Raw genomic sequence first — 15,718 nt, 5'->3', positions numbered from 1 at the left:
CAAAGCACTTGAACACCTTTCAAAAGAAGACATACATGTGGCCAATAAGCATATGAAAAAAAGCTCAACTTAATTAGAGAAATGCAAATCAAAACCACAATGAGATGCCATCTCACGCCAGTCAGAATGGCTGTTAAAACATCAAAAAATAACAGCTGCTGTTATGGTTGCAGAGAAAAGGGAATGCTTTTACACTGCTGGTGGAAACAGAAACTAGTTCAGCCACTAGTGGAAAGCAGTTTGGATTTTTTTTTTTTTTTCTTTTTGAGACAGAGTCTCGCTCTGTCGCCCAGGCTGGAGTGCAGTGGGGCGATCTCAGCTCACTGCAAGCTCTGCCTCCTGGGTTCACACCATTCTCCTGCCTCAGCCTCCCAAGTAGCTGGGACTACAGGTGCCCACCACCATGCCTGGCTAATTTTTTTTATTTCTTTAGTAGAGATGGGATTTCACCATGTTAGCCAGGATGGTCTCTATCTGCCTCATGATCTGCCTGCCTCGGCCTCCCAAAGTGCTGGGATTATAGGCGTGAGCCACCGCGCCCGGCTTGGATCTCAAAGAACTCAAAACAGAAGTGCCATTTAACCCAGCAATCCCATCACTGGATATATAACGAAGTAATAGAAATCATTCTACCATAAAGACACATGCACTCACATGTTCATCAGAACAGTTATTCACAATGACAAAGACATAGATCAACCTAGATGCCCATCAACAGTGGACTGGATAAAGAAAATATGGTACATATATACAATGGAATACTATGCATCCATAAAAAAGAACAAGATCACGTCCTTTGCAGGAACATAGATGGAGCTGGAGGTGATTATCCTTAGCAAACTAACAGAGAAACAGAAAAGCAAATACTTCATGTTCTCACTTATAAGTGGGAGCTAAATGATGAGAACACATGGACATGTAGAGGGAAACTACACACACTGGGGCCTATCAATGGGTGGAGGCTGGGAGGAGGGAGAGGATCAGGAAAAAGAATAATGAGTACTAGGCTTAATACTTGGGTTGAAAATAATCTGTACAACAAACCTCAGTGACACAAGCTTACCTATATAACAAACCTGTACATGTACCCCTGAACTTAAAAGTTAAGTAAAAAATAAATTCAAAAAAAATTTAAAAAGAAAATATGGAACAAAATGTGGTAGTGAAAAGAACTAAAATTCATGTAATTTGAATCCCAGAGAGAACAGGAAAGACAGAAATAATATTTGAAGAGACAATAGCTGAAAAATTTCAAAAGTAGCAAAAGATCTGTGGATTAAAGAAACACCATGCCTCACAAGCATGGTAATGCAAAAACATCTACAAAATCAAAATCAAAGAAAAATTCTCACAACAGAGATTATCCTCAAAGGAATAGCAGTAAGATAACTGACTTTTCAACAGATGTGATAGAAATCGAGAGACATGGAATATCTTCAAAGTGCTGAAAAGAAAAGAAAACAAAACTGTCAACTAAGAATTGTGTGCTCAGCGAAATGTTCTTCAAGAAGGAGGGTTAAATAAGTACATTTTCAGATGAAAACTGAGAAAATTACCGTTGACAGAATTAATCCAAATCCCAAAAAAGAAGGAAAAATCATCCTAGAATAAAGTTTGGAACTATGGAAGGGGTAAATATGGGAGAAAACCTAACGAGTATAAACTTTTAAAAATAATAATAATGGCTTTAAAATGTTTGAGGAGACTTGAAATATGAGCCAGCAATACCATACATTTAGGAAGAGTGTAAATGGAGTTGAGATAGTCTCAGGTGCTTACATTATCCATTAGAAATAGGATACTAATTTATAGTAGAGGGTGGCAATTCTCAGAGGCATGTTACGATGTCTGGGCTGAGCACTACAGTAAACTAAAAGATTCTATCACTTCCAAGCTAATGGAGCAGGAAAGTGGAATAATAAAATGTAATTAATTCCAGTTAATAAGAAAAGAGAATAGGAACAAAAAGAGAGGTGTTTTGTTTTGTTTTTTTAAAGTCAAGACATATAGGAAATACTAAGGTAGTAGATATAAACCCAGATACCTTAGTAATTGCATTAAATTTTGCTGTACTACATGCTATAATTTTAAGAGTGATTTACCAGAGATTAACTAAATGAACCCACAATTACATGCTTTTAACCAAGGAGATTCGTAAAATACAAGAGTACAGAATGGGTGAAAATAAAAGGATAGAAAATATGTATACCATGGAAGTGCTAACTGAAAACATGCTGGTAATATCAGACATAGTAGAATTTAATGTGAAACAGATGATTACAGATTAAAAGGCGGTTTCCATAATGATACGAAATTATATTTGCCCAAAAGATATGACAGTTCTGAATGTGTAAGCACTCAATAACAAAGACTCAGAATACAAAAATGTGATAGCACTGAATGGCAGGACAGACAAATGCACCATTATAATAGGAAATATGAGCAGGTTGCTCTAAGTAAATAAAATAGCAACCAGAAAAAAAAAAACAGTAAGTTAAGATGCAATATTTGAATAATGCAATTAAGAAATCTCTTAAGGGACATATATAGAATACTAATACCGAAGACCTTCAAAATATGCATTCTTTAAGTACACATGATAGTTTTCTGAAATTGACCAACTCAAAAAAAAGCAACTCTCAGATTATAAAAGGATTGAAATTATTCAGATTATGTTCTTTGATGACAGTGAAAATTATGCTAGAAATCAATAATAAAAAGGTAACTAGAAAATCCCCAGCTTTTTCTAAGTTAAGCAGTATGCCTCTAAATGTTACTCACAGGTCAAAGAACTCACAATGGAAATTAGAAAATATTTTCAACTGATTAATAAAGAAAATAACATAACGTCGGCGTTGCCACTAAGGCGATTCTTAGAGGGAAAGCTGTAATCTTAAGAGTATGTATTAGAAAAGAAAGTCTAAAAATAATGATGTCTTAGAATTTGTTGAAGAGGTTAGAAAAAGAACAGCAATCTAAACCCAAAATCATATAACACCTCGGGAACAGAGCACACTCGGTGAGAGACAGCAAGCATTACAAACGCAAGATTGGACACCTATTCCCCAAGTATGCCAGATACTGAAGCAAACAAAATTAAACTATGTATAGGTAGTCCTTCCTTTGTATGAAGTGTAAGATTAAAAAAATGACCTTGCAAGCTGAAACTGTACAAAATTATCTTAATAATCAATGGGGGACAATTACGATATTTCTGTGACCTTTAAATTATTATTTTTTTTTTTTGAGACAGAGTCTTGCTCTGTCGCCCAGGCTGGAGTACAGTGGCTTGATCTTGACTCACTGCAACCTCCGCCTCCTGGGTTCAAGCAATTCTTCTGCCTCAGCCTCCTAAGTAGCTGGGACTACAGGCACACGCCACCATGCCCGGCTAATTTTTGTATTTTTAGTAGAGACGGGGTTTCACCACATTGGCCTGGCTGGTCTTGAACTCCTGACCTCGTGATCCACCCACTTCGGCCTCCCAAAATGCTGGGATTACAGGTGTGAGCCACCGAACCTGGCTAAAAATTTTAAGACCCTAAAAACTGTCTTACTGTCAGTTATAATTATACTGCTTGTTATAACTACATTTTTTTATTAAATGAAATTTTATTATACTTTAAGTTTTAGGGTACATGTGCACAATGTGCAGGTTAGTTACATATGTATACCTGTGCCATGCTGGTGTGCTGCACCCATTAACTCGTCATTTAGCATTAGGTATATCTCCTAATGCTATCCCTCCCCCCTCCCCCCACCCACAACAGTCCCCAGAGTGTGATGTTCCCCTTCCTGTGTCCATGTGTTCTCATTGTTCAGTTCCCATCTATGAGTGAGAATATGCAGTGTTTGGTTTTTTGTCCTTGCGATAGTTTACTGAGAGTGATGATTTCCAATTTCATCCATGTCCCTACAAAGGATGTGAACTCATCATTTTTTATGGCTGCATAGTATTCCATGGTGTATATGTGCCACATTTTCTTAATCCAGTCTATCATTGTTGGACATTTGGGTTGGTTCCAAGTCTTTGCTATTGTGAATAGTGCCGCAATAAACATACGTGTGCATGTGTCTTTATAGCAGCATGATTTATAGTCCTTTGGGTATATACCCAGTAATGCAATGGCTGGGTCAAATGATATTTCTAGTTCTAGATCCCTGAGGAATTGCCACACTGACTTCCACAATAGTTGAACTAGTTTACAGTCCCACCAACAGTGTAAAGGTGTTCCTATTTCTCCACATCCTCTCCAGCACCTGTTGTTTCCTGGCTTTTTAATGATTGCCATTCTAACTGGTGTGAGATGATATCTCATTGTGGTTTTGATTTGCATTTCTCTGATGGCCAGTGATGATGAGCATTTTTTCATGTGTCTTTTGGCTGCATAACAAAGAAATAAGACACTTTAATTCTCAGTGTTTCTGATATTTTAAAGTACAGTATACTAAATATTAATTTTACTATTTTTTCATTTCATTTTACAATCAATTTAAAGGATTAGGATAATTGATAAGTTATTATGCAGATAACCATATGATGAAAATGATGGAATATTATGTCATCTTTAAAATATTTGCAGAAAACTTTTTAGAATGTGAGGGAATGCATATGTCTGAATACTACAGTTAAAAAGACAGATTATAGTATTAGCAATACAGTATGTCATTGGTCTATTTTTAATGGAAAGTAAAAATTCTGCTAGAAAATATATTACAGAATTAATAATGGTTTTTTTCATAGGACTTGGGGTATCTTTTCTAAAACTTGTTATATTTCTATACTGATCATTTTCTCTATTAGGTAAACATTTCATATAGGAAAAATAAAAGTTTTTAAAAACACTGTTAGATATTTAAAAATAAAAACTGTCTTAACCAATACTTGTAAGTTTTTTAATTAGAGAATAATTTTCAAGCTCTGTCCTTTCTTCAGAGTAATTAATTTTTTTGTTTCTAAAGTGTTTACCTTCTCAGTTTTATTGTATTTGATGAATTTTGTTTTCAATAAATATGTTTTGACATCAAGATTTAAGTTTTCTTGTTTCAAAGGAGATTTGTAATATTAGTAAATCATTCACCTCTAAATGTTTTAGGTAGATGGATGTAGTTTATTTTGTTATTTTCACTTTGTAATGTATTTACTATAAATATTTTCTGCTTATGATTATATGAAATAAGAGTGTTTTCTGAAAATGTACTTTTTTTCTCTTAAGTATGTATTACTTTAAATTAAAACAATCATTCTTTTAAGTTGTACCTTCCTTGCTTTTTTTTGTAGTTAAGGCATGAAATATCTGTAATTTACCTTAATGTTAAGATTTAAGTCAATTTTAAGCCTTTCAGTATTATTGTTGATCTTATATAAGGATGTGCTGAAAAATAAAGCTTCTGATGTCTTGGTTTTATAGCCAGCGACCATTTTCTTCTCTTTGCTTGTTAACTGGAATTAGTAAGAAGTCCAGTGAGTTTTGTGAAACACGCTGAAGAAAATAGCAAATAATTCTACAGGATTTAATATATAATTTTCATCTAATTGACTGGATATACGTAGATATTTTAGAATTTTTCTGAATGGCTTATTTTATCATTTAATAAGAGATAATATCTGAATTTTGCTCTTTTGAAAATTTTTGAAAAATTGAAACCTCTCTAGGACAAACTGAATCATACTTCAGTTAATTGTGATCGATTTAATGCATTGAAATTGTTATATAATCTTTTGATTCTTATAGCACAGTATTTAATGGTAATTAAACACTTCTAATTTTTTATTTGAAGTCTACTTAAAAATGATTTTGTGTAAAGAGTTATTGTTGACCCAAATGTTTAATTGACCTCAAAACAGTAATTACTGTTACAAAAATGACTTGAGACTATCATGTTAACTATTTGTTTCAAAGGTTGCACGGTGAATTAAAAGATGCTGTTGAAAAAAAATTGGAGGCCTTTCCCCTTGGCACAGAGGTAGGAACTGACATATATGCAGATGATGAAACAGTCAGAAACCTTCAAGAACAATTGCAGCTAGCCAATCAAGTGAGTGACATGTATTTTTAAAAATTGTATTCTGAATTAACATACCTTTTTAAAAATTCATGTTAATCATTATTTATGGATAACAAAATAATAAAATTGTAACATGATGATTTTCTACAGTTTATAAGAATCGTTACAGGTAGCAACACTTGTAATAAATACCCTCACTGTTAGAAACGTACTTGCCAAATACCCTCACTGGTTGTTACAAATGTGTTTAATTAAATCATAAAGATTTTGACGTGAGTTTTTTTCTTATGAGAATATTTTTTTCTTTCTTTTTTTTTCTTTTTCTTTTTTTTTTTTAATTATACTTTAAGTTCTAGGATACATGTGCAGAACGTGCAGGTTTGTTATATAGGTATCACATGCCATGGTGGTTTGCTGCACCCATCAACCCATCATCTACGTTAGGTATTTCTCCTAATGCTATCCCTCCCCTAGCCCTCAACCCCACAACAGGCCCTGGTGTGTGATGTTCCCCTCCCTGTGTCCATGTGTTCTCATTGTTTAACTCCCACTTATGAGTGAGAACATGCAGTGTTTGGTTTTCTGTTCCTGTGTTAGTTTGCTGAAAATGATGGTTTCCAGCTTCATCCGTGTCCCTGAAAAGGACATGATCTCATCCTTTTTTATGGCTGCATAGTATTCCATGGTGTATATGTGCCACATTTTCTTTATCCAGTTTATCATTGATGGACATTTGGGTTGGTTCCAAGTCTTTGCTATTGTGAATAGTACTGCAATAAACATACATGTGCATGTGTCTTTATAGGAGAATGATTTATAATCCTTTGGGTATATACCCAGTAATGGGATTGCTGGATCAAATGGTATTTCTAGTTCTAGATCCTTGAAGAATTGCCACTCTGTCTTCCACAATGGTTGAGCTAATTTACACTCCCACCAACAGTGTAAAAGTGTTCCTATTTCTCCACATCCTCTCCAGCAGCTGTTGTTTCCTGACTTTTTAATGATCACCATTCTAACTGGCATGAGATGGTATTCCATTGTCATTTTGATTTGCATTCCTCTAATGACCAGTAATAATGAGCTTTTTTTCATATGTTTGTTGCCTGCATAAATATCTTCTTTTGAGACGTGTCTGTTCATTTCCTTTGCCCACTTCTTGATGGGTTTGTTTTTTTCTTGTAAATTTGTTTAAGTTCTTTGTAGAGAGAATATTTTAATGTCAATGAAAATTTTTAAAGGAAAAAATCCATTATTTCTCTAAATTTGTATTTTTCAGTGTTCTTTTTTCTGATATTGTTTTCTTCCATCTTCAAAGATTATATTAAGAGTACTATATTTTTCTAACATTATATTTCTTCTAGAATTATACTTTTTCTTTTTCTCTCATAGTAATTAGAATCTTTGAGCAGCTATGTTAAATATATCCTGTTTTTCAACTAATTTTTTGTGAATTTTATTCATAAGGGAATTTTATTTAAATTTACAGTGTTATATCCCAAATGTTTCATATCTTGTATGGGTTTAAATCCCCATTCTTCTACTTTCCAGGTGTGTGATCATAGAAAAAAACTCTTGTGCCTCAGTTTCCTCATTTATAAATGGGGGCTACAAATTCTAAATTACAATTTTGATTTGATAATTATCTGAAAATTCGGTTTTATTTCCTGAAAATTTGGTTTTAAAATTCTATAATTATGAAAGTGATATTTTAGGTAAGTCAGAAAGGCTATATTTAGCTTGATAAGGAACATGTATTTAACACTAATTTTTTTAATGTATGAATGGAAAGAATTTTTAAATGTGATGAAAGAAAGAAATAATGAGGAAAGCATGCTGTTTGTTCTAGACTAGGAAAGATTTATAATTGATTTCATGGGATTAAATAGAAATTAATTTAGGCTTATATGTCTAGCACATATGTAAGTTAATAAATTTGCCTATTTATCATTATTATCATTATTGAACAGCAAGACTCACAAATAAGAATTAAAATTATGTACAAAAGGTGCTGTGTAGTGTATACATGTTGCTTTAGGAGCCAATAGCAATAGCACACTGCTAAGTACCTAGCTTAATATTTTCAGTTTAAAATATTTTTTCTGTTACAGTATGATTTGTAGAAATCTTTCTAGAAGTCAGTTTGGAAGAAGAGCCTTAGAAATGTTTGCATTATTTGATCCAGTAATTAGATGATGACACCACATAGATTTTATGAATTTGTTCTAAAGAACTGAATATAAAAATTTTTGAATAAATATATTCATTATAATATTTATCGTAATGAAACATTTGACATAGTTTAAAAATCTTAAATATGGAATCAGTTAAATTGTAGTTTGTCCAAATAGTAAGTTGTACCATTTTTAAAAATTATATAGTGTACATCATAATCACTTGAGGGCTTTTTGAAACATGGATTTCTGCTGTGCCTCCCCACCCCCCACCACCCCAGTTTCTGATTCAAGAAGTCTGGGAAAGAGCTCAATAATTTACATCTCTAACAGTTCTGAGGTGTTGCTGATGATGCTGATCCTTTAAGAACCACTGCTCTAGGAGAATCTGGGTTGTGTAACTACTAGTCTAGGTGATTTTTGTCGTCAGACAGGTCTGGAGAAACAGTGGGACATTTTGAGGTATGAGGCATTTTTACGACCATTTTACTGAAAAGAAAACTTGAGTCTTAAGGAAATGAAGTGAATTATCCAGGACTATTTAGCCAGGAATTAGAGATCACACCCATATCTTCTGGCTCCATATTCTGTGTTTATCTACAAATTTTAAAACCACTTTTAAAATTTTTAATTAGCCTACAGTTTTTTTTTTTTTTTAAGTTTTAGGCAAAACTAATCTATGGTGTTAGGAACACGAGGAAATGGTTATTTAGGAGAAGAGTATAGTAACTGGAAGAGATCACAAGAGGGTCATCCGGCTTCTAGGTGATGGTAATGTTCTTTCTCTTGAACTGGCTGCTGGTTACATAAGTGCACTTGCTTTATAAAAATGTACAATTTGTTCATTTTCTGAATGCATGGTATACCTCAGTGTACTCCAAGGTGCCTTATGTTTTTTGTGGGTTACATATCTATCAGTATTTATTGTATTACAAATTAAAACTGAGACTTAAAAAAAAAGTAGGAGCATAAGCATGTAGTCCATTAGCCCTTAGAGCAAGGATGGCATCACATCATATAAACTTTAGAAAACTTCACTGTACATTTGTGAGAGGATGAGAGTAAAAAGACGAAAAATGTTAACATATTATTCTGAAGATAAATTTGACTTCTAGGACCTTTCAAAGTTTAAAAGTTTCTGTACCACACTTAGATAATACTGTATGCAAACAATAGTGACCTGAGAAAATTATAATTATAAAATCATTATAAAATGGCAAGTAAAAATAGCCCACTATATTGTCCCTAATTTTGTTAAAATAATTACAAAATTCTCCCCAAGAATCACATTTATAAACATGAATGCATCAACATTTAAAAAGATGATTTATCTAGATATTAGCAATATTTATTATCAGGTAGTAAAATTATAGGTGATTCTGATTTTCTCCTGTTTTTCTCTGTATTTTCCTAATTTTCCACAATGAAAATTTATTACTTTTATGATCAGGAAAAAAATATTGTACTTTACCAGGAGGCAGTTTTCTTCTTCATCAGTTTCTAGGGCTTATACTTTCTTGTGGAACAAAGAACATGGTTTAAATCTACATCTCTGTTAAGGATTTTAATTTTAGCTAAATCTGAGTAAAAACACAATTTCAAAATAAGGAACTTTATGTCTTCAGGTTTACTCTCTAAATTATTAATAATAAAACTTCATATCAAAAATATAACTATAATACCATCTTTACACAGTTCTATTTTATTTTATGACTTTATAAGAACTTATTCTATAAAAGAAAATGATCCATTTGTACTATACAATAAATAGCCTGCTGATAATTTAATGAGTTATCAAACTTTTTTAATAGGAAAAAACTCAGGCTGTGGAACTCTGGCAGACTGTTTCTCAGGAGTTGGACAGACTACACAAGCTTTACCAGGAACATATGACTGAGGCCCAGATTCATGTATTTGAAAGTCAAAAACAAAAGGTAATCTTGGATTTCATCATTTTCTTGTATATCAATAAGAAATTGCACTCTGAAGAAACTGTTTTAGAGGGGAACGCTTAAGACTCTACCCTATAGCATTTAGAATTTCTAATCACTTTATTATTTATGTTAATAATATATAGATCTTTGATGGTTACGCTATTGAACAGGTAAACTAATTAGAGAACTGGACAGTGATCATTTGGTTCTATAATGTTGTCAGCAATGAAAGCTGAATTTAGTGCTAAAGAGCAACTTTAACATTATTTTGTATAAATAAACCTTCAAAGTTTTTGTTTGCTTGATTTCCTACCTGACTTTTAAAACAAAACAAAACAAAATTGTTTATTAGTTTATGGCCAGTGAAGAAACCTGCTCAAATACAGTGGAAACACTATGTAAAATCGAATGTTAATACCCTTAAATGTGACCTGTTACTAAAATAGGTGTCAATTTTGTCTATCATAAATTAATCAGAATAGAATTTTACAACAGGAAGGTATCTTAATGGTTATTAAAAGACTTTTTTCTACCCAAAGCAAGAATCATTCTACACTCTTTCAAAGTGGACATCTAGCTTTAGCTTTTGCTTTACACATCTATTGACAAGAACTCATTATCTCACAAGACCATCTATTCCATTTGGAAATCTACCTCTTTTATTCTTCTGTTGGTTCTTTTATTGCTAGGTGCATTGAGCACTATGGAGGAATTCTAATTCTGACCTCTTTTCTATGTATTTTGAGAGGAAGCTCTTTAAATAAGTTGGTTTTCATACCTCTCTTCAGCTCTCATTTACAGACTTTTCAAATTCTGGTTAATGAATATTCCTATTATTGTAATTATAATTAGAAATGTCTACCTAAAGAAATTGTAAAAATACTTATGTGATGCTTTACAGTTTACAAAATGATTTTTCTTTACATGCCCTGGCTTGAAAAAAAGTCCACATGTAATCAATCTGATTTGTTGGACTTTAACCTCTGAGATTTAAAAACCATTTTTCATATTAAGTTCTTTGAGGACTGTTTCCTCATTTAGGTCAATCAACTAAGCCCACAAGGTTGGGTTTTTGTTTTGTTTTCACCTGAATAATATCATTCTTTTACTATAGCTACATAGTTTGATGGGTCCTTATACAAGACTTTACAAATAGCACTTCATTCTTTTTTCCCTGGTTATCTATTTAATTCTGTCTTTCAGTATATTTACAGCCTCTCCCAACTTTGTGTCATCTGTACAAATAATGTTTAATAGAATCATAACAGCTAATCAAACAATTTTTAAAATGTGGGGCATGAGAATTTTTTTTAAAAAGGTGGGCAGTAACTCCTGTGCCATGGTTTGTATTATAGGTTTTGAGTAGGTTTGAAAGTGACGTTCCAATATTGGACAAGGTCTCTCTAGCATTTAGAATTTCTAATCACTTATAATTTTTTATGATCTCTTTCTTCAAGTTTTAAAATAATATTTAATAAATGATTTCTAGAAATAATTATTTGACATAAAATAAACAGCCACATTAATTTCAGCATTGCCACTTTAATTTTTTAATCATTTAAAAATTTTCTTAGTTTTTCAACTACTAATTCACACAATAGCAATAAGAAACACTACTAATTTTATCTAAACTTAGGCATAATGATTTTAGACTTGATTTTAGTTTAATTTTAAATATGGGTTATAAACAACAAAATGCTATTTATATACTACTCTTACCATCCCACTGTAGGATCAGCTATTTGATTTTCAACAACTGACCAAACAACTTCATGTTACTAATGAGAACATGGAAGTGGTAAGTATACTTATTTATATAAACTAGAAATTGTCCCTATAAATAATCATATTTATTTATGTTAATATAAATCAACAATAAGCATGCTGCACGAAATTAGATAATACTCTTTTTTCTTTTGCTTTTGCTTTCTCGTTCAATAGCATGACACAGTTTACAGTACCTTTTGGAGATCTAACATCTCTCTGAAATATATCTTAATCTGGAAATCCTCTTAGGATTCTTAGTAAGGTCTCCTTAGACTAATCTAGACAGTGAGTTCCTCAAGAGTAGAGTACATGCTTAATTTTTTTTATTTCACCTGACACACTGCCAGGTATTTAATAAGAATAGTGTAATTGTTTAATGAATTAATAGCCCATTTCCTAAAAAGTTTTAGGAAACTAAGGACCATGTGTTGGTATGGTACTCCTAAATTTCCCTATAAGTTTCTCCTAAAATAAATAGAATTAGTCTTTCCAGTTCTGCTCTTTACCTTCTTATTCTCTCACTTTTGTTTTCTTTACTTTCTTGGAATGTTATTTTTACCTCATTGTTGAGTAATAGAATTATGACACTTCAGGTAATTCCTCTCTCTTTCCCTTCTTCATTCTTGCTTAGTTACTGTGCTAATTCTTGTTAGTACCTAATAAAAATGTCTTTGTATAACAATGGATTTGTGCCATCAAAAGTAAGTATCCAATTTTATTCTACTTTAAAAATTTTTCTTTTTTAACCATGTAAAAAATTATTAAACCAATCTGTACCTATTCTGTTAACATTTGAAATGTCTAATTACATACAGTTTTTGATACTATATTATACTTCTTAGAGTTTTAAAGTACTAGTACTCCAGAACAAAATGGTTACTGATTTCTATAATTAAGAAAGGCATTTTTTAATTTAATATATTTCTATATGGAATTAGTACTTTAACCTAGCATCATAATTATTCATTACTTCTTCAATATGTCTCCTAGAATTGGAATTGTATCATTCTTTGATATATCATATCACAGAGCCCCTATTTTATTATGATTTTGATGAAAGAAAGTCATGGGAAAAGGATGTTGTATATTCCAAGGGAATATGTTAAAAATGTCTAAGGCAGAAGTATTCATGGTTCCAGGTCAGAGCTAAGAATAAACTGGATACGAGAAAACTGATAAAGAAATGGCATGATGGATAAAAGAGAGTTTTATAAAAATATAGAAAAGACTATATAGGTGGTTAAGATAAAAGTAAATGGTTGAAAGAAATTTTAAAATTTAAGTTGTTCTTAATGTATATAATGAATAGCAAACAAGACTGATAAGTATAAAGGGAACAAGCAAAGTGATAAGATCTTGTACAGTTCAAAGAGCATTCAGAACATAGTTATGGGGGCAAGAATGAGTCAAGATCAAACTTGAAGAAAAGTACCCTTTAAAAATCAAGAAGTTTCCGACAAAAAATTTTCTGATTACACGAATAAACTCATTAAATGAATAGATTTTTATAGATGTAGAATAAATTGATGAGTATGCAGTGAGTAAATAAACTGTCTTTCAATATAATTTGACTAACATGCAGAGTAGGACATCCTGGACACTCCTTCTCCCCACAGATACACCAATTCAGCAACAATTCATGGACAAATTTCCTTTGCAATAAATCAGAAATGAATGGAAATGTTCTCACCTCCTGGGGGATTGGAAAACCAGACTCACCAAAGCTAGCAGGGAGATTTGAGACCCTCTCTTGCTAGACACCCTGTCCCCAGTGCCGTGCCATGTGATCAAAAAAAGACCCCTTAGCTCCCAGCTTCACCCAGGGGAGGGAAGGGATTAGGTATGTGCATTCATCACCCCAAATTTTCTGAGGGTGGTCCCCAGAATACTGGCCTCTATCTTGCCAGTCTCGGAGCTCACAGATCCAGCATAGTCTGGCCAACCAAGGGAGAATGGAGGCATTGGTTTGGACTGATAGTTGGCATTGGTCCTGTGCTCTTCTCAGCACAGAGTAAGTAGATGAAAATTCAGTTCTCAACTTTCCCCTAGGGAGGGGAAAAGTTGATCCAGCACTGCAGCTTCTCTAGGGCAGCCCAGAGAAATAGCATCTGTCTCACGAAGCTCTAATAGGTCCAGCATGGTCTAGCCACCTAGGGAAGAACAGAGACAGCAGATTGGGCTGATACATGCTATAGTTCCCTACCCCCCAGCTTATCACAGAGCAAGCAGACAAAGCCACAGCTGCCAGCATTTCCCTGGGGAGGGAAAGAGTTGGTAGAGGCCTGCTGAATCTCTGGCCAGCTGATTTGTGGGGGTCTTCTCTTGTATGACGCTAATCTGTGAAGACTGGGAGAGGTGCCTGCTTTCTCTAATGTATGGACGTGAGCACAAAGTCAAGGAAAAATGAAGAACCAGCTAAAGATGTTCCATACAAAGAAATAAGATAAATCTCCAGAAACCAATCCTAATGAAAAGAAGTTGTGAATTACCTGATAGGGAATTAAAAATAACTCTCATGAAGATGCTCACCACAGTTAAAAGAACAATGCATGAACAAAGTGAGAGTTGCAACAGAGAAAAAATATTTAAAAGTAGCACACAAATTATGGACCTAAAGAACACAATAACGGAATTAAAAATGGAGTTGGGAAATCTGGATATTCGTATTCAAAACATGATTTTGGACTCTTATCTTACACAACACACAAATATCAACCCAAAATGGATTAAAGACTTAAATCTAACACCTCTTACTTATAAAGTTCTTAGAAGAAAACCTAGGGGAAAAGCTCCATGGCATCGGTCTTGGCAACGATTTCATGGATATGACACCAAAAGTACAGACAGCAGGAAAAAAGTAATCAAGTGGGACTACATCAAACCAAAAAGTTTTTGCACAGCAAACGAAACCAACAGAGTGAAAAGGCAACCTATGGAATGGGACAAAATATTTGCAGACCGTATATCCAATAAGGGAATAATCTCCAAAGTATTTAAGGAATTTCTATAACTCAGTAGTAAAAAACAAAAGACACACAAACCTAATAAGTTGATTTTTAAATGAGCTAAGTACTTAAATAGATATTTTTCCAAGGCAATGGGTATGTGAAGAAATGCCCAATGCTCGATGTCACTAAACATTAGGGAAACATAAATACTAAAACTACAATGATGTATCACCTCACATGTGTCAGAGGGATTATTATCAAAACAAAAAAGACAACACGTGTTGAAGAGGATGTGGAAAAATTGGAAACCTTGAACATTTTTGGTGGGATTGCAAAACGGTGCATCTGCCATGGAACACAGTATAGAGTTTCCTCAAAAAAATAAAAATATAACTACCATATGATCCAGAAATCCCACTTCTGAATATTTATCCCAACGTATTGAAATTAAGATCTTGAAGAGATATTAGCATTCCTGTGCTTATTGCAGCATATTCACATTAGCCAAGATACAAAAACAACCTTAAATGTCCATCAAAGAGGAGTGGATTAAAATGTATAAACATACAGTGGAATGCTATTCAGCCTTTAAAAAGAAGGAAATTATGCAATATGTGATAACATGAATAAACTTTGAGAGCATTAAATGAAATAAGCCAGTCACAGAAAGACTAAACACTGTATGATTTTACTTATACGAAGTATCTATAGTAGACAGATTTATAGAAACAGAGATTGGAATGGTGACTTCCAGGGCCTTTGGTGAGAAGAAATGGGGACTTACTAATCAACACACATGAAGTTTCGGTCAAACAAGATGAATAACCTCTAGAGATCTGTGCAATATTGTACCTGTAGTCAGCAATAACGTATTGTACACTTAAAC

The 15,718-nt window shown here is 33.1% G+C and overlaps 1 protein-coding gene across 7 annotated transcripts in view; it reads left to right on the top strand.

The window, feature by feature from the left end:
- Positions 1 to 15,718, top strand: part of SCLT1 (sodium channel and clathrin linker 1) — a 206,320-nt gene that overhangs the window by 81,239 nt on the left and 109,363 nt on the right. For all 7 annotated transcript variants that reach the window (XM_003823112.5, XM_034959139.3, XM_063603903.1 and 4 more), the window contains 3 exons: positions 5,904 to 6,039; positions 9,995 to 10,117; positions 11,850 to 11,915. In XM_003823112.5, coding sequence (XP_003823160.1) covers positions 5,904 to 6,039; positions 9,995 to 10,117; positions 11,850 to 11,915 — 325 coding nt within the window. The remainder of the gene's footprint in view (positions 1 to 5,903; positions 6,040 to 9,994; positions 10,118 to 11,849; positions 11,916 to 15,718) is intronic.

This window comes from Pan paniscus, chromosome 3 (assembly GCF_029289425.2).
Source record: "Pan paniscus chromosome 3, NHGRI_mPanPan1-v2.0_pri, whole genome shotgun sequence".
Taxonomy (NCBI): domain Eukaryota; kingdom Metazoa; phylum Chordata; class Mammalia; order Primates; family Hominidae; genus Pan; species Pan paniscus.
This window is presented reverse-complemented; position numbering and strand designations above follow the sequence as displayed.